Source organism: Carcharodon carcharias, chromosome 23 (assembly GCF_017639515.1).
Source record: "Carcharodon carcharias isolate sCarCar2 chromosome 23, sCarCar2.pri, whole genome shotgun sequence".
In the NCBI taxonomy this organism is placed as follows: domain Eukaryota; kingdom Metazoa; phylum Chordata; class Chondrichthyes; order Lamniformes; family Lamnidae; genus Carcharodon; species Carcharodon carcharias.
This window is the reverse complement of record NC_054489.1, coordinates 41150666-41174925: the sequence shown is the minus strand read 5'-3', so window position 1 is coordinate 41174925 and position 24260 is coordinate 41150666. Positions and strand designations below refer to the sequence as shown.

The window sequence follows — 24260 nt, the reverse complement described above, 5'->3', positions numbered from 1 at the left end:
TCTCGAGGGCGATTAGGAGTGGCCAATACGCGCTGGGCAGTGACACCCATGTCAAAAATGTGGGCTTAAGTTAAATAATGAGACTGAAGCGCATTCCATTATAGGAATATATTATGGCTAATGATACTGCCTGACTCCTGGAATGGAGTCACTTAGAATCGTGTAAGAACTGCAGGGAGCACCATGGGAGAATGCTTACGCAAACTCTGCTCCAATACAATGCTGATTATTTTCCATAAACTAACCAGATCCCTGTCCGAATGGAAACCAAAATCAACAGCTCTTAGTTCATTTCATCAGCTTTGGTTTCAATAAATTCGCCGCTAACAGGACCAAGAGGCGACACGAAAGTTTAAGACTGTTGATTATGTTTTTGTTTCTTTTGCTAAATAAGCTTCAAAATCAAGGTGAAGGGTCAAGGTTAAGGACAAATGACGGTGAATCAAGAAGCTGGGGGTTGAGGAAAGGAATGAGACAAAGGAAATTAATGCGGGGAAAGGATGGGGGAGTGGGATCTTGGTAAGATGCCCAGCACCCTACGTAATCCTCATGGGGCATAGGAGTGACTGTCAGGGGCAGTATTCAAAGCTTAAAGTGAAATGTTTAAGAGTAATTAATTAATCGTAGTGAGGTGATTACGGTGGAAATATAATAGATATTTCTACATTGGTACGGCCCAAAAGGTTACAAACTCAAAGGCGATCCAACTTAAACATTTATAAATCTCGATCTGTTAAGCAGGTGGTGCTATGAAGTTCAAGTGTACTTTTAAAACCGTCTTCCGGTCTCTTTTCTGGAACTACTTGCACTGTTCCCTGCTGTTTCTTTGTGTTTGACACAATTATATTTTACTCTGTGTACACAGTTTATCAATCACTTACATTGCTGCCTGCTCTTGTCTGGTTGAGTACAATGCACTCAGCTCTTGTGACGGAACAAAGTGCCCTTCATCCTCATTGACTGACAGTTACTTCAGGTAACATGTCCCGCTGTAGAAAATCACAGAGTCTACACCCCCAGCCTGTACCGGCTCATTTACATGTTCAAAATGTGAAAAAAAAATCAAACGTCACCTGTTCACCCTAACGCTTCTGATAATCAAGTTTTTTTTAAATCTTACATTCCCATAGCACCTCATGAAGTATTGCCAGTCCAATTAAGCACTTTCTTTAAGTGCAGTCTCCATTGTAATGAAGGGAGGTTTGGTAGCCAATTTGTGCACAGCAAGCTCCCACAAACAGTAGCGAATGACCTACCTGGTAACTGAGGGAGAAACGTTGACCGGAGCGGCGGGAGAACTCGCTGCTCTGGGTGAATCTTATCATGGAGATCTCCTATATTCAACTGAATGACAGACCTGGTCTCTGTTTAACTTTGAATCCGAAAGTCAGCACCTATTGAAATATCAGCCTAAATTACTGAACTTAGGCTTAAGCCCACTGCTTTCTGCCTCACCTGTCCGTCCTCCAACTCAGCCACCGTTAACACCTAGAGGCAATTGGCGAGAGCCTTGATATTTTGATGTCTTTGAATACCATACAAACAACACTTATCAACCTTTAAAAACATTAAACTACTATAAAATTTGATAAAATGTATATCCTAAAGCAGTTTTAAAACACCCCAGTCAAAGATTTAAGTGCATTCATTGTATTTATTGTAAAGCCCTGTGTTAGTATTTGATTAAGTAATTCTCTTTAACAAGCTGTCACTGTTCTGGTGATGACCATCACCATAGTTTGATAATTTATCCCTCTCGCTTCCGTACGGTTTACACACTCCAGACAGAGTAAGGCTTGAGGGAAGTTAGTTCCTCAGCACTTTGCCGCTATTATTTCCCCTGGAAATGAATGGGCTGCTCGCTGCAGTAATAGCTCAGAGGAAGCGTGAGGGCTCCAACGACACGACAGCATCGATTAACGTTTACACCATTGATCTAACTCAGATCTAAACACTGGGTGACGAATATCAGCTTGACCCTCTTGTAAACCCTGATCATTTCAAACTTTTGGTTCGAGACACCACTAAGAAGAAACGGATGTGACTTCATGGGGAATATCCTAGGTTTGTGGGTTTACTATTTGAGTTATCTGTCTGAAGAACTAATTTATCTTATCGTGGCAGGTGTCTATTTTTCAAAGCAGTAAAGGCTGTCGCATTTCACTGCCAGTGCTGGAAAATTGCCAATAAATGCCCGCAAAGTAAATCCCAAACGAATGAAGCTGATTAACTATTCATTCATGAAATTAACCACCCAGGAAAGACATCACGCTGATACTCTCTGTGTATTGGAGCCCAACGATTCAGGGTTCACCCTCTGTCACACCGTAATGCGTTTTTTGGCCTCCCCGATATAATTTTATTAGAGAGAGCTCTATTCCCTGCACTATTTGAAAGAATGTGATAATATTAAGCACTAGAGACATTTCAACCAGAAAATGGGTTAAGGGATCCATATTAATATTTGTGTTAGTTTTTTTAAGTGTCCACTTTGTCCCTAGCACCCTATCTTTAATTCCCTGATGTTTTACATTCCCCGTGTAATAGGACAGGATTTGTTCTTAAATCCAATGGCTTAATGACTGAAGGGGAGCCAATCGCAGTCCTCACTGTCCAATAATAAACCTGAGCCGGTGTTGTTCCAACAAAAGCCGCCAACTGCTTTCTAAACCTTTCTGGCCTCTGGCCTGGGCTGTTCTTCAGTGTAGCCAACATTTAATGGCTATTACATGGACTCCAGCACTGAAGTAGTATTTATCCAGTCAAATACGCGTTTGGCGTATATTTATAGGTATATGTATATATAGGTATATAATGGAATTGTATGCGTAGGCATTATTATTTATATCAATTGTAGATTTATGTGTGTGGGAATGTATCTGTTGTACCTGTGTGGGTATCCGTGTATCTATTATATCTGTCCATTTGAAGAATGTATATAGTTATGTGTGTGTGTGAGAGAGAGAGAGAAAGGGAGAGTAAAAATATTGTTTATGGATTAACAGACAATGAACACGTGACACATGATTCATGCGATCCCTGAAGGAGTTAAAAATTAATTTTCCAGATAATTTTTTTCCCATGTTGACTCTGAATTTTCTGCTCTTCCTTGTCATTACATGGCTAGTAGGTTGGCATTATGGTAGTGGTGGTGGGGTAGAGGGTGGAGGGTTGGAGTGGTGACTAAAGGGGTTGAGGACGAAAGTTTCTAGCCATAATAGCCCATTTATTATGAATGTGGAGCAGGTTTGATGGATCAGATGGTCTTTTCCTGCCTGGCTTATTTGTATCTTTCCATGTTTGTCAGTGTGTGGGCATATACCAATTATGTCTATTTGTGTGCATTTATCATATTTATATCTGTGTGAGTCTATATGCATATCTGTTATGTATGTGCATATGTGTAACTCCATATGAAATCCTCTAGGTGATATACTGAACATATATGTATATATTAACTTTTTTGTGCTCTCTTTATGTTTTATTTTTCTCTCTGCTCGTTTCTCTCTTGTCTTTTTCTTTTATCTTATGGGTGGAGGGGTGGGTGGGGGGTAGCTGGAGGTGAGGCTGCTGAATTAATTGAGAACTGCAGAACACACAATTGGGAGTTCTGGATAACAATTGGCTCTCAGCAATTTCCTTTCCAATCTTTACACCTTCCTTACTTTCTGCCATTCCTCAACCAAATCCCCTGACTTCTGCATCCTCACACTAGCCCCTCCCCTCACTGCTCTTGTTACCCTACTCACCTAACCCTAGCCCATTACAATCCCATTTCTTCTGTTTTGAATCACCCAGTATATCCTCATCTCCCCTTGCTCTGTTGTCAGCCACTTCACTTTTAACCTCCCATCCATTCCACGTTACTCTTACCCGCTCACCCTGAGGGCAGGTGACAGAGGCCAGATGTCTGCTCATGCTCATCCTAAATCTGTTTCTATCCTCCCCTCTTATCTATTTTCTTCAAATAAAGGCTTTGTTTGGTTCCACAATTCAACTCACTTGCTTTGCAATAAATAAACCTAAATAAAGTTATGCTCTCTGCTATTTATCAGTGTATCTCTTTCTTTCTATCTCATCTGTCAATTGTGTTGTGAATGGGATAGCTGGGATTTTTAATCCAAGTTTACAATTTTAAATTTTGAGCTTAAGTGACTTTAAAAACTGGCAAGTAATAAATTTTATGCAAATGTATTGAATGATTTATAGGGAAATGATAATACAGTTTTTCCAACCAAATAATTTAATTTCAAATCTAATTTCAAAGTGAGGCCAGCCTGTTAAAATTCAACTTTGCTGTTTTAATAACTGGCACAAAAGTGTGACCCAAAAAAAACTAATATCAGAAAGAAAGAGTTTTTAGGCAGGAAGTGCATACAGACTTCAGATTGGTCAGATATAAATGTGAGTGGCTATGTACCTATCCTTTTTATGTATGTGTATAGGTAGCTGTGTATCATTATCTTTATATGTATGGGTATGAGTGCATCCACTATATTTTTGTGGATATATTATCTGTGCATCTAGATATATATGTATCTATCATATCTACAAGTATGGAAATGATAGTGTGTTAAATCTATGTATGCATGTGTGCCTATATATCAATTGTATCTACTAGCGAATCTCTCATAATATATGTGGTAAATCAGAGGAATATGGTTTCTGTTACCTTTCTCTGTTGCCTATGTAATGCTGATTCTCCTTATATCTCTCCTCTTCTGCTTATGTCTCTCCTTCTCTGCTCTATTGCAATTCCTCTCTCCCCCTTCTCTCTCTCTCTCTCTCTAATTCTTCAGTGCTGGTGCAATGCCAGATAAGTAGGCTGTACATCCCAGTGATTGGCTGATCAATTCAAACAACACAGTTTGAGTACAGACCATATTCAATCAGCCCGCTTTTGCAAAACCCAAAACAAAATGTTCGCTGATCGGTGTGAATCCCAATTGGGCAGCACTCAATGAATACTCCTGAGTGTGCTAATTGCTACACTAACAACCAATCTAAGATAATCAATTAAGCTCGTAACATGGCTGATTTATTCTTGCTAGAAGTGACAAACATCCATAAGCAGAGACCCATTCTCTGAAACCAAAAGGAATATGCTCAAACCTAGCACCTTTTTTGAATTACCTGGGGGCTCAGGGAGCCTATAGTTTCCCATTGTTTTCTCCACAGGAATGCCTCAGCCAACCAGAGTCGACTTGCCAACAGTCAGCACCCTTTTTTCCTGTAATATAAATTGCTGTGATCATTTAAAATTTGGCATTCTTGCATTTGTCCTGATGAATGCAAGATGAAAAACTTCAGCAACCTGTCTCTCTTTTCAGCAATATTGAACATAAATATTAATGTATACACATCAACTATATTCCTATGTCTATGGTTATATCTATATGTGTTGGCTGGAACATATGTATGTGTATATATTTATGTATGTACATTGGGTACATATGTATGTTTCAATAATATTGATAAGAATACACATAAAATAGAATGTTTCACTATATTTTCTCCTGTTGGTGCAAGATTGTGAATTTGAAATCAGAACTTATCTTAAACATTGATAATTCCTTTAAAACCTGTGTTATATATGACTCTAGTGGCACTTATGTATATGTATGCTAGTATATATATAACATTGCCCATCTTTAAATATGTATGTGTGGCTGTGTACTGTATATTTATAATGTGTGGGCGTTTTTATATACTCTGCATACATGTGTTCTAATTAGAGCAGACTTCAGCTATATTTATGATGAAAATGTTTCTTTAAATCTGCTTTTGTTTATGATATGAATTTGTAATTTGGTTTAATTAATGTTATATTAAAGATTTGATTGACAATCATTAAATACAAAGTGAATGTGTTAACATATTATATGTCATCAACTATTGAATAAGCAGTAATCTAACCTTGCTGTTACAGACTCTCCTCTACATCAAAAACAAATTCCTTATCAATTATTTAACCAGTTCTGTTGTGAATTTGTAGGTTCTCTTCTTTCGCTGACTGATGTTAAAACATCTTTATAGTGTGAATTCAGCTCCTGAGGGAGGTGTCAGTTTGGGTAGGGAAATGGTGAAAGTGTTTGGTGTGGATGAAATTGGGACATTTATTCAGTTCCACATCCACAGTCGCTTTACTGTTGCTCCATTTCACCAACTCCCACCAGCTGTACTATTGCCAAAACTACCTATGTATTTAATAACATAATTGCAATCTAAAGACCGTGGCTAAAAGGAGTCAGAATTGGGATCCTTGGCTTAGGTTAATGCCATATTATGCAAAGGAGCAATCAGTGAATGACCATATTGATCTCACAGTTACATTTCAACCTTCCAGCATCAATAGTTAGGTCTATTTATTTCAATGAATATTTGGGCTGTTTAAAAATTATTTTTCTTTTTACTGGTGAGTTACCAACATAAGAAAAAATGGATTGGGAATATGACTGGATTTCTCTTTTCTGGGAATATTTATAATTAATATTTTTTTCTAATTGTGGGGAGTCAGAATAGCACATAGGCAGTGTTTGCACTGATAAAGGGGTAGTTAATTGGAGATCAGAAGCAGGATATGTTTAAGTGGTGATGTCTTGGAAACATTTTATAATTATTGAATAAAGTTATAGGAGCTAAGAGAGGGTTTGTGGCTAGTGGTAAAGTCCCTATCTCCAGGCAAGAATCTCCGGATTCACACCCCACTTCAGGACTTGATGGCCATGGAAGGTGTGTGCATAATGTGGCCAAACAGGTTCATTATCAACCTGCAAATCCTTTCACTTATGAGTGGGAGAATTCGCGGGTCAGCTACTGGCAATTGCAAACCAATGCAATACTTTACCAAGCATAATCATGGGCCAATCCAATGGAAGTCCATGGTCACCAACACCCTCTTGGAGGAAGGTAACTGAAGGAGGAGGATATAAGTTAAAAGTCTCGGATGCAGACAAATTATACCATGGACATCCAGTACTTAACTGACCAGAACTTCTAGGGTGTGTTTTACCCAGTTCTATTCAAATGAACTCCCATGTTTCCTGTTGAAATGCCCTTCCCTGTTCTCCGAGACCAAATTTGTTTGTTAAAACAGTTACACGTGCAGTTAAAAAATGGAATTCCTATTTGAAGTTTATCACATAAATTCCTGAATCCTTTCAAGTTCTCTGAATGTTTATTGCACCCATTGAAATGTCCATTTGATAAGGTGCCACATCAAAGGTTATTACAGAAAATAAAAGTGCATGGAGTAGGAGGTAACATATTAGCGCAGATAGAAGATTGGCTGGCTGGCAGAAAACAGAGAGTATGCATAAATAGGTCTTTTTCAGATTGGCAGGATGTGATGAGTGGAGTCCCACAGGGGCCGATACCGGGGCCTCAACTTTTTATGATTTACATCGATGACTTAGATGAGGAGAGGGAAGACATGGTAGCTAAATTTTCAGATGACACAAAGATAGATAAGAAAGTATGTTGTGAAGAGGACATGAGGAGGTTGCAGATAGACATAAATAGGCTGAATGAGTGGGCAAAGATCTGGCAAATGGAGTTTAATGTGGGAAAATATGAAGTTGTTCACATTGGCAGGAAGGACAAAAAAGCAGAATATAACTTAAGTGGAGAACAGCTGCATAATTCTGAGGTGCAGAGCGATCTAGGTGTTCTAGTACATGAGTCACAAAAAGTTAGTATGCAGGTACAGCAAGTAATTAAGATGGCTAATGGAATGTTATCCTTTATTACGAGAGGGATTGAGCATAAAGGATGTTATGCCTCAGTTATACAGGGCATTGGTGAGACTGCACCTTGAATACTGTGTGCAGTTTTGGTCTCCTTATTTAAGGGAGGATGAATTGGTGGTGGTTCAGAAGAGGTTTACTAAATTGATACCTGGAATAAGTGGGTTGTCTTATGAGGAACGGTTGGACAGACTAGGCTTGTTTCCACTGGAGTTTAGAAGAGTGAGGGGTGATTTGATTGAAGTATACAAGATCCTGAACATCCTTGACAAGATGGACATAGAAAGGATGTTTCCTGTTGTGGGTGAGTCCAGAGCTAGGGGGCACTGTTTAAAAATTAGGGGTTGCCCTTTTATGACAGAGTTGAGGAGAATTTTTTTTCTCTCGGGGACTGTGCAACTTTGGAATTCTCTGCCTCGGGATGCGGTGGAGGTGGAGGTCACTGAATATTTTTAAGGCGGAGGTAAATAGATTCTCGTTAGGCAAGGGAATCAGAGTCTGTGGAGGGTTAGATGGGAATGTGGAAATTGAAACACAAGAAAATCAGCCATGATCTTAGTGAATGGCAGAGCAGACTCGGGGGGTCGAATGATCTACTCCTGCTCCTATTCCTTAGGTTCTTACGTCCAAGAGTTCCACTCCTCACGTTTTATCCTTAATTCACAGCGATCAGTTACCCAGGCTGAAATAAAAATCAGAAAGTGCTGGAAACGCTCAGCAAGCCAGGCAGCACCTGTGGAGAGAGAAACCGAAAGTGTGATCACCACCTGAAACGTTTTCCCCCTCCACAGACGCTGTCTGACCTGCTGACTATTTCCAACAATTTTTTTTTATCAATTTCAGAATCCAGCAACTATGGTGTTTTAGTTTGGTATCAGGTCACAGGGGCTGGCTCGGTGGGATTTGCTAATCCCTGCATCCCTTCTGTTCATAACTGTCTAATTCCTCATACTCGTTCTTTCCGCAATGTCCTGTGATCTGATTGTCAGCCTGGGAGTGTTTTATACACAAAGTGATCAAGAACCACGGGAGAAAGTATCTCAGGGCACAGGTAGGATTTACCAGGGAGGAAACAACTGGCAGGCCAGCCGAGCACTGACTCCCGCAGGGAAGTGAACTAACTGGGATTGTAGAAAAAAGGATATTTGCTGCCCAGAAATAATTTGACCTCAGTCATCTATTGGCAAAATTGTGCATTTAGGATTCACTTATTCCGCATATCGTTAAAATGGAACTTATTGAAGTTAGTCAATCCGCTGGTGACCCGATCAAAGAGACTCCTTGATGAATCAGTGAGGTAGCATATTTTAGCTATAAACAATCAGGAACAGTAATGAAACAGGGCACAGGAGGCCTTTCAGCCCCTTGTGCCTGTGCTGGGAACCAATAAACACAATTGCAAGGTTGGAACTGTGTTAGGCGTTATGTGAGAATGTAAGGTGCGAGATTTTGTCTTTATTTCTAGCTGGTGATATACTCTTTAAGATTAATTATTTCAAGTGAAATGGACTGTTTTGACCAGCTCTTATCTTGTACAGGTCTCTGGCTCTGGGACACCAGTACTCGTCCCTGGGTTCTCAACCCATTCTGTGCGGCAGCATCCCCGGCCTTGTCCCGAAGCAACTTCGCTTCTGCAGGAACTACATCGAGATCATGCCGAGCGTGGCTGAGGGGGTCAAGATCGGAATCCAGGAGTGTCAGCATCAGTTCAGGGGCAGGAGATGGAACTGCACCACCGTCAATGACAAGCTGGCTATCTTTGGACCAGTGCTGGATAAAGGTATTTCAGAGCGACACACCCCGGGCAAGATCAGATTTGGGAATATGGGACTGTATCTTCCAGTCAGGGGAGGCTGGGCAAGAGGGGAAGGAATTCGAACATGAAATAGAGAAATGAATAAAGACAGTCGGCCAAATACATTTACTGAGCAGTCCCTAAGTGAATATCTTGTTGTACTCCCAAAAATGATCAACCAATCGCTTTAGTGAACTCTTGGTTAGTCAGTACGATGGGCATTTTACTGCAAGCTTCATCCGTAGGGGAGATTTCACGTCCGACTAAACCGCTAAAATACATTTTTAAATAGTAAGAGGTGTGGGGATGTTTGATGCTTTCCGTAGGATTCCTGACCAATCGCTCTTGGAGTGAACGAATGAATGTTGCTGGACTGAAGGTGGGTGGGGAATGGAGGGCTGAAGGAATCCTGTTACCACCTCCTCCCCCCCGTTTTGTAGAATGACACATCTGCAGCCAGAGTAAATTTGGAGCCAGTTAAAATCTGTCCCTCGCTCTTACTTTCTTATGAAGAATTGATTCATTGTTTCCTGTGTTAAAAACATTGTTATTCATTTATCTGAAAGTCAGTTCGGATACTGTCATGCGCGTCTACATTGAAATGGGGGAATTGGAAGTTCATTGGAAATCTACTAAAGTGCTAAAGTTAGTAAAATAAATGCCATTATTGATGATAGGGATTGTTAATTTATTGCAGAACCCACCGATATGACAATTCCCGCATTTCCCAATTCAAACCCTTCAGCTATCCGAGCGCTTCCGCGAGGCACATTTGCGGGAATAGGGACAAATTTAATGCTCTGACTGTTAGGGGTTGCTGGAAAGAAAAACAGCAACTGTGTTAAGGGGGATCTGTGAATCGCCACAAATTGTGGGGTGATTTCCACCTCTCGGACGTTGGCCTCACCAAAATCTAATCTGGTGGTCAGTCTTGCCCAGCGTCAAGAATTGCTGCTGTTAGGATGAATTAAACCATCCGCAGAAAGTTAGGACTGGTGTTTAACCGCTTAAAGACCGGTTTTAACGATATTTATTTTCCTGCAACCCCACTCAACCTCAGGGTCGCAGAAAGGGAGCAGTTGATTGTGAGGAGTCTCACCCTCCCAGGTAATAAATTATCCCTCAGGGACTTTTCATATAACAGTTTAATTTGTTAAAAATTAATTCACTTCCCCTTTCTTTCTCTTGCTTAATCTAATCTTTCTTTCTTTCCCTCTTTTTTCTCCGTATCTGAAATGATTCTGGTTCACTCCATTTCCTTTGTCATCATTATCTGCCTCTTTCCCAATTATTAAATCGGACTGGTTAATTGGAGATAACAGTCGCTTCTGCTATTCACTAAGGTCCCAGATTCCCTATTGCCCCTGCCATTCTGCTATCAACTCACATTTCCTGCAAAGTATTTTGAGCTAAAAGGTGAGAAAAGTCTAACTAATAGGGAAACCACATTAAGATGCCCGCTGCAGCAAATTCTGGCTAATATCTTTGTGATTGCAGCTCTCCGTGGGGCACCTGTTGAAGGCGGGAGTTGTGTGGGGTGATGGAGTGGTGAAAGCGGGTTAGAGCTGACACCAGAGTCTCTTTTAAAATAAAAAGTGGCCCAAGTTTACAGCTCCCAATCCTGTTACTCCAAACTGCAGCCCAATTGAATCCTTAATGAATGATGTATCTAGTTAGTCAAATCATTTTACATTCCTTTGAATATGTGATAGCATCTATGTTCCTTCCAAGTGGATATTGATTTCTTTTTGACTGACAGCTGTCTCATTAGGATTGGAAAAACTCTTTTTGAGGAGTTGACAAAAATTATTACCAGGTATTAAGTTGGAAATTAGTAAATAAAGGCCAAGGCCCATTGAATTCACACTCTACCATCCTGGCAGTAGCTTGATACCATTATAATGGAGCTGTTGACTATTCATGGCAATCAATCTCTATCAATTAGTCTACACCAGACCCAGACACAAGACAAGGAAAACTCCCTGTGGTGGAAAGTTTTGGGAATCATAAGCCCAAAGTCACCTGTTCCTCCCAAGCATGTTCTGCTTTCCTTATATCACAACTCAAATTACTCCTCTACTGTATCCCAAAGTGTTACTTGCTGAAAAAAAATCTAATTTGCATTCAAATGAATTAACTTTACTTCTTCCGACCGTCTCCCTAGGGAGCCTGTTTCATACATTGACCACTAGCTAACTGAAATAATGACAGTATTGGTTAGGATAACATTATTGCAGCAGTGCTGTTAGCATGACATGTTATTAGGATTGCAGCATTGTTTAGGGATTAAGTTTTGTTCTCCAATGGTTCAATTTAACATGTCCATCCTTGCTTTCAAATGCCTTCATGCCTTTGCCCCTCTTTACCTCCATAGCCTCCCCAGCCCTACAACCCTCCATTGTCTCTGCCTTCCACCAACACTGGCATATTGCAGAGTCCCAGTTCTCCCCATTGTTGTTTGCTGCCTCTTCAGCACTCTGGGCCTGAAGCTTTGAAATTCCCTCCCTAATACTATCTGCTTCTCCCCCATCTTCCTTTAAGGGCCCTTAATGAAATCTACCCCTGGCCAAGCTATTAGTTACCCCTCCCAAAATCTCCATCTTTGGCCGTTATACATGATTAAGCTTCTGTTAAGCAACTTTGTATTATATACAGTAAATGCAAGAATATTGCAGATGTTGGAAATCTGAAATAAAAACAGTGAATGTTGGAAACAGTCAGCAGTTCAGACAGCATCTGTGGAGAGAGAAAGTGAGCTAATATTTCAAGTCAATGATCTTTCATCTGAACATATACAAATTATCATAGCGTTTATCTTTGATCTATGATTAACTGAATTATAGTGTTATTTTGATAAACAGAAACACTTCATTGCAAATTTAAGGTTGTCAAAGGTTAAAACTATGCTTTGGAGTCAGGATTATAGTTGAGAGGAGTATAAGCGGTTTACTTTATGACTCATTCAGCAATGTTACTTTTGATTGTAGGTTTTTTTCTAATTATCATGCTGAGGATTATTAGTGCTGAGGAATTGAACACTTGTTTCAGATTTTTCAGTATCAACGTCAAGCACTCAATTTTTTTTCATTTCTCACACCAGCTGCACTTAGGCCACTGAGTGACAGTGCACAATGGTGCAAAATTAAGGGAACTTGTATGCTGCAGACCTATGTCCCATTCAGACCTACACTGTGATCATATTTTTCAGAAGAATAAAATAAATGTCTATCCCATCAAACTGGACTGGAGTTGAATCCAGATCCCAGAGATGGAAAGGTCAGTAACTAACCCACAACAACATCCAGCTCCCAGTTCGACAGTAACTTTATCTGTAATCTTAGATGTTTTAATTGGTCAACCACCAGGTACTGAGCCTATTTAAAGCTTTAAATACTTATTTGGGACTGAATTAGAAATAAAGCTGCAGATTGCTGTTAATAGTCTCACCCCCTATCTGTAGAGATGTGTTGCTCTGACACATCAGAGTTATACTGTCAACTGTGATTCACACTGAGGTTGATGCATCTTGTGTGGATGAATATCAGCCATGGCATAGTGGGCAGAATTCTTGTTTCTGAGGTGCAAAGTTATGAGTTTAAGTCCCAGTCCACTGAGTTGAGTGCAACATCTAGACTGATACACCAGTACAGTACTAAGGGTGTGCTGCACTGCTGGATGTGCTGTCTTTGAGATGAAACTGAAACATTTGCCCTCTCAAGTGGATATAAAGGATCTCATGGTATCATTTGAAAAAGGGTAAAGGAGTTCTCCTCAGTGTCAATATTTATTCCATGGTGCTACTAACCAATATCACCAAAACAAATGATCTGGTCATTAACATATTGATGTTTGTGGGATTTTGGTTTGTGCAGTTTCACTGCCACTTTGTTGCAACAGTGACTACACTACACAAGTACTTCATTGGTTGTAATGTGCTTTGGTACAACTGAGATTTTCAAAAGTGCTATATAATTGTAAGCTTCTCTTTGTTTCAGGATGTATATGGAGAGCTCTTCTCCACAAGCAACTAATTTTTAATGTTAGCAGAGTTCAAGCATCAATGGACTGCTAACGGTAAAAATATTAAATAGTAAATTTATGATCCATCGGTTGATTCAATGGGCAGCCTTAACATTTAAAATGCAGTTCCAAATTGGACTGAAGTTATACCACACCAGATGCAAATTCAAACTGGTGTAAGATAGCCTTCATGAGGGCTTCACCTCCTTGCTGATCAAAATGTAGTCAGGAGACAGATTGACTTAATGATTAAAATTTAAGTACAAATAATGGTCTTTCTAAAGACTCAAATGAAATAACATTGGTTCATTTTAATACTCAAATTTTGATTCAAAAGACAGAATAAACAAGAGTTTTGTTCAATTTTCTTTTGAATATGATTGGAGCAGTAATCACAGTTTTTATAAATCAAGTTTTTTTTATAAAATACAAGTGTCTTTTTGTCAAGGTTATCAACATGGGCAGTGATTAAGTTTATAAGATTTAATTTTGTGAGGACAATTGTGGTAACTTGCAAAAAGGACAATGTATTACAGTTGAACAAATATAGTCTTTGATAAGGTTGTAGATTTGTTTAAGGCCCTTTTTTAAATGTTGAACAACCAAATTGAAGGGTCATGTTCCACAGTGATGGACATTATCATAGTTGCAAAAGGTAGGAAATGAAACAAGCTAAATCAAAACATCATGTTCAGTGATGGGGGTTTTAGTGATTGGTTCAGTAATTGTGTTTGAAAGTACTGCGGATTGTATGAGGAAGGCAAGTGGGAGGGAGGTCAGAATATCCAGTTTGGGATCCTGGAAAGGGATGAGTTACATGGGAGACATTGTAATCAGTCTTGAGTTCACTAAAGTGCTGGTAGGAGCTGGGGTGTGTGAAGTGTCCATGTGCAGGTTGGTATATGAATATTGTCTAAGCACTTATAGGATATTTGGTTTTGAAAAAGAGTTGTATATTGTGTAGGTTTTCATATTGGCAGTATTTGCATGTTTACGATGCTGTCTGTGCCAGTGCCTAACTTGTGTGTGGTATGGTGTCTGTTCATATAAGTTGCTTTGAAGGCTTTTATAAGACAATGCTTGGATTGTCATAAAATCTTCTTGTAGGTTTGTGTAAAACACAGTATAAAATACCCATTTATGGTACGGGATGTAGGGGTGAGGGTGGAGGCAACAGATCTTCAGTCACATACTGTGTCAGCCATGCTTGCTGTGGCCTTTCATTCTGCCTCCTATTGGGAACTGCCTTTTTAACAACTAAGAGTTGATAATCTAAATTACATAGAAATTATATTGAATTTAGAGCACCCAGCCCCCAGCCTATCAGCTCTATTCCTTTCATCCTCTTGTACTTAATCTATATTCCCCTTAAATGCATGTGTATAGTTTTGATATATATAATTGTTTCTCCCTGATGGAAAGAGATGCTTACGGTCCTTTTTGGACTATGGCTGATTACCATTACCATCTGTAACAATATTAGCCAACAATATTGCTACAGTTGAGAATAACAGGGTCAACACTCAATGTAACATTACGATGTTCCTCTGTCCCTGAGTTAAAACAGGTATTAACTCTGTTTGCTTTAAAGGTCAATGCCTCTGTGCAACAGCAGACAAAGGAAAGTTGTACAAATGTGTTAATTGTTTGACCATTAACATTGCCAACTTTCACTAAGAACATAAAAAATAGAAGCAGGAGTAGGCCACTTGAGCCTTCGAGCCTGCTCCGCCATTTAATATGATCATGGGTGATCTATTACCTTGACTCAATTTCAACGGGGGTTGCCTAACTTTTTGTACTGTAGTGTGGATTTGCACAGGCACTCTATTGGGATATATAGGAATATAATGCAGTAGGAATAGTATGAATGTCATACAAATACTGAGCAAACACAGCTTATTAGTTTGTAGCTTAGTAAAAAAGGAATTGTAAAGATTTGGTATTTCCATATGAACATTCAACAATATGTATTTATTTAGTGCCATCCTAACAGTGAGTCTATTACACCAACAGAAGCTGATTTCCTTAATTAGAAACAACAATTCTGGCAGTGCACTACTGAGGGAGTGTGGGAGTGCTGCACGGTTGGAGGTGCTGTCTTTCAGCTGAAATGCTAAACTAAGGGCCTGTCTTCCCTTTCAGGTAGATGTAAGACATCCAGTGTTGTTATTCTGAAGGAGAGCAGGGAGTTTTCCCTAGTGCCCTGGCCAGCATTTATCCCTAAACCGACATCACTAAGCTGGTCATTTTCCATTGTACTTTGTGTGACCTTGCTGCTTTTGAATTGACTGCCACAACAGAGAATATGCTTCAAAAGTACTTCATTAACTGCTAGGCACTTTAAGATTTTTTTCCTTAATTCTTTCATGGCATGTGGACTTCACTGGCCAGGCTAGCATTTGTTGCCCAGCCCTAATTGCCCTTGAATTCCATGCCTTGATGGACCATTTCAGAAGGCAGTTAAGAGTCAACATTGCTGTGGGTCTAGCGTCACATGTAGGCCAGACTAGGCAAGGATGGCAGATTTCCTTCTCTGAAGGACGTTAGTGAACCAGATGCGCTTTCATGACAGTCAATTGTAGTTTTCATGGTCTTTAAAACTGAAATTAACTTTATGTTCCAGATTTATTAATTGAATTTTGAATTCCACCAGTTGCCAGGGTGGGATTTTAACCCACGCCCCAGACCATTAGCGTGGGCCTCTGGATTGCTAGTCCAGTGACATTACCACTATGCCATCATCACCGTCTACCCCAGATGTTGTGAAAATTGGTAAATACATGCACTCTTTTAAAATGGAAACAACAGTTTCTCAATCATATCATGTTCTGCAATAGAATGCTATACCCAGCATTTATAGTTTGACTAATTAAACAGGAGTATTGGGATTCGATAGTATAATAAAGACCCTGCAGGTACAAAAAAGAATGTAGTGTAGTTATATAGGTAAAATATTGTGTAAATTTGCCCAGATGTACAAGATAGGTTTATATAAAATCTTGTGAATGGTATGTGTGTGTCTAATGCATAGTGTCAATGTGAACAAAACTGTGTAGAGGGAGCATTAAGAAAAAGAAAGGGGAGAGTAAGTTCCAAACCAGTGCACAATTTTGCCTCTGCAAGTAGCATTCCAATCAAAGCAAAAAAATTGAGCTGTTGACAGTTGAAATAAAAGAGAAAATTCTGGAAATTCCCTGCAGGTCTGCCAGAACGTGCAAGAGAAAAGAAAAGTTTTGGGTGGAGACCCTACATCAGAACATTTACCTCCAGAATTGGTGAGCTGAATACATAAGAGGGAAAGTAAACTGGAGGAAAAAAAATCTGAATATAAATGGAAAGGTTGTAAAAGTCTTTAACAACACATCAGATGCCTTCCAATTACATTGTTAAAGGTATTTTTGTGTCTTTACAAGTGACTACCTGTAGTTGAACTTCACTAATTATCACCACATCCTTTAATTCCCTGGCTCACCACCAGAATAAGTATGAAACACCCCTTTACCTAGCTGCCCTAGCCCATGTGGCTCCATATATTGCCTGCCTCCTGTATCTAAAGCCACCTGAGGACATGGCTCCTGCATTCCATATATGGATAACAACAGATGAATTGCTGATTTACAGATGGATAGACGTATGGTAAAGAAATTACAGTTTTAAAACTTCTTTTAATGGTGTCAGCTGCGGCTCAGTATTGACAATCTTATCTTGGAGTCAAGAGGATATCGGTTCAAGTCCTGCTCTTGAGATTTGAGCACATCTAGATTGATACTCCAGTACAATACTGTGGAGTGCTGCACTGTAGGAGTCATGAAACTAAGGCCCCATCTGTCTTATTAGGTGGACATGAAAGGTCTGTACTTTGAAGAAGCACTGGGGAGAAATCCCTGGTGCTCTAGTCAATAGTTACCCATCAACCAGAATTACTAAACAAAATATCTGGCCATTATCACATTGCAATTTGTGGGAGCTTGCTGTGCATAAATTAGCTATAGTACCATGTTTCCTATATTATAACAATGGCAGCATTTTAAAATACCTCACTGGTTGTAACATGCTTTGGGATGTCCTGAAGTTTAGAAAGATACTATATAAACACAACTCTATTCTAACTTTTATTTCTCACATTAAGAGAGCTTCCCTGAAGTTATGAAAGTATAGCTGAGTGTGAAAATGAGTCATGCGGGTACCAAGGGTCCCAGGTTCAATTCCTGTCTATGCTGCTTCAATTGGCTCTGCCAACCCTCGGCTAGGGAGAGAATAAAATCAGCCAGGGTTCCACAACCTGAATGTTGTTAAGGAGCATTGCTAGATAGTCCACTATGGGTACGTGGTTGAAGATCAGGTTCTGTCTCCATCATCAAGTACCCTGTTTAGGATCTCACGTGAAGAATGTATACTTGGATAAGTCCCATGGGAAACTGGATTTTAGTAAGAAGCAGCACCTTCAGGACCACAGGGAGAAAACAGAGCAAAACAAAACCATATGTGAGTTCAGTAACAAAATATAGAGTCTGTAACAGCTTCCTCTGGGTGGATAATCTACAGTCTATCCAGTCATATAATCAGAAATAAAAATTTAACTCACTGTGTTAAGGAAAAATGTTTTGTGAAATGGTCATTAAAACCAATGAAAGTTAAACAAAATAATTAACCTTAGCTTCATGCACAGACTGAGATATACTCCAGCTGCCTAATTTGACAAACGAAAGATTCTCCACTACTAGTCTTGAGCTGCTACAAGCTATATGCTTTATAATATTGCAAATTTTTTCTGTAACATTATAATAGTGTCGTGTCCAAGACTTAGGTTCAAATACAGTTGTAATTCTACCTATTATTATACTAAGTGGGTTGTATAAACACGTTGCTTTTGACAGTATGTCATGGGAATCTAATTACAAATACTTCAAACATTTACATGAGGCTCCTTCCTTTGTTACTTTAGCAAAAAATATTAATCTTTATTTTAAATATGTTAACACCTCAATTTAAAGTGTTAAGACAGAAACCTTATACATGCTTTTCTAACTTCCATGTAATAAATTTAAGACTGCGTGCTAACCTGTTCATTTATTTCCTAATTTGATCATATTTAGAATACATCTCAATTTATAACACATTTTGGGTTTCTGTAACAGTGCTCTGGTTTGTTAACTCTGCAGTGATTTTTGCACTGCACTATGGATTTGTACAGCTCGCAATGATTGTATAATGCCATTTCGTACAGGGATAATCTTTCTGAATGAGTGCACCCAGAATGAAACTTCACCCAACAGCAGTGCCCATCAGGCAGCCTCATGCACAATCCTTACGATCATTATTTATTTATGGGATGCGGGCGTCGCTGGCTGGGCCAACATTTATTGTCCATCCCTGATTGCCCTTGAGAAGGTGGTGGTGAGCCACCTTCTTGAACTGCTGCATTCCATGTAGTGTAGGTACACCCACAGTGTTGTTAGGGAGGGAATTACAATGAATAAACAGAAAATCATAAGGAGTACGCCCACGATATCTTCTTATCCCCTAGTGAGATGTGAGCATTGCTGTGTTGTTGCCCATCCCTAATTCCCCTTCAACTGAATGGCTTGTTGGGTTATTTCAGAGGGCAATTAAGAGTCGACCACATTGTTGTGGTCTGGAGTCACATGTAGGCCAGACCAGGCAAGGTTGGCAGATTTCCCTCCCCAAAGGACATCAGTGAACGAGATGGGTTTTTACAACACTCAATGACAATTGCACAGTCACTATTACTGACACTAGCTTACAATTCCAGATTTTATTAATTTAATTGAATTTAAATTCCACCTGCTGCCGTGGTGGGATTTGAACCCATGTCCTCTGAGCCAATCCAGTGAGTGATGCTCCTTGTTGTCTGCAAATATTCTAAAAATAGGCCTTGCAATCTCTTATTCTGATTTTTCTACTGACATTGCCATTGTATTATGGGAGATACAGTGCACAAGTGATGTTAGTTATTAAACTAGGGAGAGGGGAAGGTGGAATTAAAGGAAGCCTCACTGAACATCCCTGCACACCTGCCCCAGCTTGCCACCAGAGGACCACCTCCAGGCAACTGCTGGGCTTCAATCTCAGTTGGGGGCCAACCTGCAATCAGGAACATCCCATCAACACCACCAATTTTCCCTCAAGTGGGGAAAATTTCCATTAATTTACTATCTGCCACTATCCATCCAGGGAATAGTAGCAGAATTCTCATCGAAGAACATTATGCTAATTGGCACTAAATTGCCAATCTCATGAAGGGCAATTATAAGAATGCCTTGGATGGAAAATTCTTAGATGTGCTTGGAGTTGTTCACATGAGTTTAGGGTTTAAGTGCATTCTTGTGGCAGTGTAAATGGTATCAGGGAATGCTCCATGTTGGGATTGGAGGCAGAGTTTTGGAACCTAAACCTGCTACAGTGGGAACATTGATGGCATAATCTCCAGGATTTTCTGATCCAAACTCATGATAGGTCAGATTCCTTGGGGCAAGGGCAAGGCCTCAGGACAACTTATCATCATCATGTTTACTCTGTAAAAAAGCAGGTCTTTGGTTCATTGTCTGTTGATTTTTCATTCCAAGCCATTTTCATTGGTGGTGGTTTACTGTTGCCTTCCATTCTCAGGGCTAGGTCCCAAATCTACCTCAGCCAGAATAGAAACTGAACCTGAATTGTTGGCATTATTCTGAACCACATGCTAGCCATCTAGCCAACTGAGCTAACTAGCCCCTTTGAGGGTTTTCACCCTTGGATATAAAAACTCTCCATTTCCTAGCACTGACATCAGTACAAAATTCACCCAGAATAATTTAACATACGATGTGTTTTAAACAAGACCGTGCGGGCTCTGTATAGAACTATGGTATACAAAATACAATATTCAGTAATGACAATTTGAAGGGAATGCTTGTCATCTTTCTTATGTTGTTAAAGAACATATCAGTAATGAAGACTGTCACAGGTTTATGTTTGGTAAAGTTATTGGTATAAGATAGTGTACAATACAAGGTTCAGCCATCAGAAGTCAAATGGGCCAGAACAATTTAAATAGACATTCTCATTGATCTGGTGTAAAACAGCAAACCGTCCCCAGTTCATATAGCTGTATGTTGGTCTTAAACTTGTAGAGAAAATGTAGGTATAATGACTCAGAATGTCCTACACCAAAAGTAGGTCATAGAATACTATAAGTTCAAGACCCAGAGTTCATTGTTGTATTAAGCCATTAGGTTCATTCACTATCAATTCAAACTCTTAGACTCACATGATGCTAGTGAATTATTCCCTTATGCCAGGACAAAGCAGCCCACTTTATTGGCAGTCCATCCACAAACATTCACTCCCTTCACCACAGTACACAGATGCACAGTAGCAACATTGTGTACCATCTACAAGATGCACTGCTGGAACTCACCAAGACTCCTTAGACAGGACCGTCCAAACCCATGACTGCTATCACTGAGAAGGATAAGGGCAGCAGACACATGGGAACACCATCACCTGCGAGTTCCCCTCCAAACCACTCACCATCCTGACTTGGAAATATATCATTGTTCCTTCACTGTCGCTGGGTCAAATTCCTGGAACTTTCTCCCTAACAGCATTGTGGGTGTACCTGCACCACATGGACTGCAGTAGCTCAAGAAGGTGCTCACCACCACCTTCTCAGGGGCAATTAGGGATGGGCAATAAATGCTGGCCTAGCCAGTGACATCCACATCCCATGAACAAATTTTTAAAAATTATCATTTATTAGTTCCAGTCTTCATCTCAGCAGATCTAATGGGACTCCCTGTTGTGCTGAGTGTGCAGCATCTATCTGTCTCAGCTGCTGCCTGAGTTCATATGACATTGGTGTTGCTGGTAGCTCAACTGAATAGTCACAAATTATCACAAGACTAGGAAGGTTGACATTAATAGTAGCAATGTAAAATGTAGTTTCTTTCTCTCTTGCTCATACATGAATCTTTATATATAATAAAAACGGGTTTGCCTACGTGTATATCCAGGCACTGTAGAGCAACTACACTTTAAGTAGCTACAAAATTAATTTATTTTCCAACAAACACTGGCAGCTGATTCAACAGATTTTTCATTTTTGGGGCTCTGTAAATTGGAATTCTCACCATCTTCTTGTGAAAGCTGCCCTTTTTCCATAAAAAAGCGAGTTAGTGTGGGGTGTGTAGGGTTCAGTGAGGTTGGTTAATAGCAGGGTGGGGAAAACAGTGGATAAAATTGTGAATCATACGTGAATGAGTTCCAACAGTCATTGTCCATTTTATGCTGAGATATCTAATATGTTCCGTATTAGTTATAAATCAGCGTCCTTGTTCAAAAGGTCCAATAGGAAAACTATAATTGTCACAGTGGAGTAGATTGCAGTGTTAATATGAGATTGTTGTCAGAGCATACTTTGAGGTAGAGTAACAGAATATTTAACCTCCATGTTCATGGTATGTTAGTAATATTGTTAGGATGCACAAGTGAAGGGTATTGTTTAATTTGAGCACATATAAATAGGAGACAGCTGGGACACTGGGTGTGTGGGAAGAGAGCTGTGAGATGGAACAAAGTCATTACACTAAATGTAAAGAAAAGCTCTGCATCTTGGTTTCAACTTCACCAACCAGTTGGATCCTATTAACACATCTAGCCTGAATATGGGAAGCCTTGGTGCTGACATTGGGTGCTTGAAACAGGAAAGTGTTCAACTTCTGTTATTCAAAATCCCTTATTTACATAAACATGAAAAAATAGAAAAAGTAGATGACGACTGAAGAAACTAGGCAAAAGTTGCATGAATATATTCTAATTTGCTTCAATTAAGAGATGGTTCAGTGCAGAATTTCAGTGCTGTGTGGATTCCAAGCGAATATTCAGTTGTTGACATGAATGTTGAGCCTCACCAATATCCATGATGATTGGATGTTGTTATGTTGGCATGAAATCTGAATGTATAATCAGTCAAGGTCAGCAAGCTTGACATTGATGTTGTGAAGAAATAAACTGCTGAATTACAGATCAGATCCATAGCAAAGCAATGATGTCATTAGTTACCTCTTTGAATGCCCCAAACAACAATCCAAAGCAGGTGCAGATGGTGGGGCTTTCATTTCTCCATGCAAATAGAGAACACCTACAGCCTATAAATAGTAGGTTTTGTGTTAGTGAGGTTGGACTGTGGAATATGGTGCTGAGCCTTACACAGCAGAGAGTTCAATGTTCAATCCCCATTCTGGGCTGAAGTAGCTGATCCCTGCCAAGGTGACAGTTAAATGAAATTGGTCACAAAACCTTGGCCTAGGGATGGGAAAACATTGGCCAAGGTTCTCCATCTGATTTGATACCCAGTCATTAATGCTGGCAAATATGATTGTCAAATAAAGGAAAGGAAAATGAATGACTTGCATTTATATAATGGCTTTCACAATTATAGAGTTGAATCTCTTGAGTTTGATAATAAAAAATGTGTCATGTGTGATTCGTTCTTATGGGTAATTGGCACATTCTTGAGGTTGTGAAAGGGGCTATATAAATGCAAGTTCTTTCTTTTCTATATGCAAACTTCACATGCTTTGTGCTTCATAAGTTAACGTAAGCCTGTATATCACCTCCTGCATACCACTTTTTATTAATAATGACTTTTATGCATCGAGGTGAAGTATGGTAACATTGGAGAATGGAACTTTCCATTTTGGGGACTGTACTCAGGTACAGCTTGTAGGATAAAGCTTCTTTTCATCCTACCAACGTCCCTTGTCTAACACCTAGGGTTGCCAACCCTCCGGGCTTGGTCGCTGGAGTCTCCAGGGATTGAAGATCAGCCTCCAGGACACTGGTGTGTGCAACCCTAGGGAAAAATCATTGGGACATTAACAAAAGTTGCTTTATTTTTCATTTTCTTTGAACATTTCTCTTTACCGGATATAAAATTATTGAAAATGAGAGCAATGGCTGTGTGGCTGATAGTCAAGCATTATCCAATTGGGTAAGGAGCCTTTCCTTTCCAATGGTGTAGGAACGCAGTGCGTCTCAAGGATGGATATGTTGACAGAGCATAGGGGAGGTCATGTGATGTAACCTCCAGGAATACTTTTCATCGCAGTTGGCAACCCTACCAACACCACAAATCAGTTGCAAATGCAGAAGGGCACACGTCTCTTCCACATCAACTATCCTGAGGGGCATCGCCACTTGTTTTGTTCGTTCATGTTTGATACTAAGAATAAGTATAAGATTAGTCAAAAATTACATCACAAAGGATTTTGATAATCTGTAAACAGAAGTAACTTTCACCACAAAGCTGGATTGCAGAAGTGGAAGCTGAACCACTAATCCACTGTGCTGCCACCCCACACCACACCACCAAACCCGCATCCCCAACACCCTGCACCCTCACCAGTCCCCTAATCTTCAGATATGAAACTGGTTAACTTACTGGGCTGCTTGGTACAACGTCTAGGTAAGTTGGTTTTTATTTTGTCTCAGTATGTGGATGATGTTGACAAGTTCACAAGTATTGGCCACTAGCTCTGAGAAAATGGTTTTCTAATTTTATTACAATTTTTCACAACTGAATGGCTTGCTATGCCACAGCAAATGGAAACATGGGAATGTCTAGGTAATATCACATAGTCTTCCTTTTCTGAAGGAAGTTAGTGAACTAGTTGGATCTGGTTCTATTGTGATGG

The 24260-nt window shown here is 39.7% G+C and overlaps 1 protein-coding gene across 1 annotated transcript in view; it reads left to right on the top strand.

Moving 5' to 3' along the window:
- LOC121268931 (proto-oncogene Wnt-3) overlaps window positions 1-24260 on the top strand; it is a 97375-nt gene that overhangs the window by 14553 nt on the left and 58562 nt on the right. Inside the window, exon 2 of the mRNA XM_041173208.1 lies at window positions 9284-9525. Coding sequence (XP_041029142.1) covers window positions 9284-9525 — 242 coding nt within the window. The remainder of the gene's footprint in view (window positions 1-9283; window positions 9526-24260) is intronic.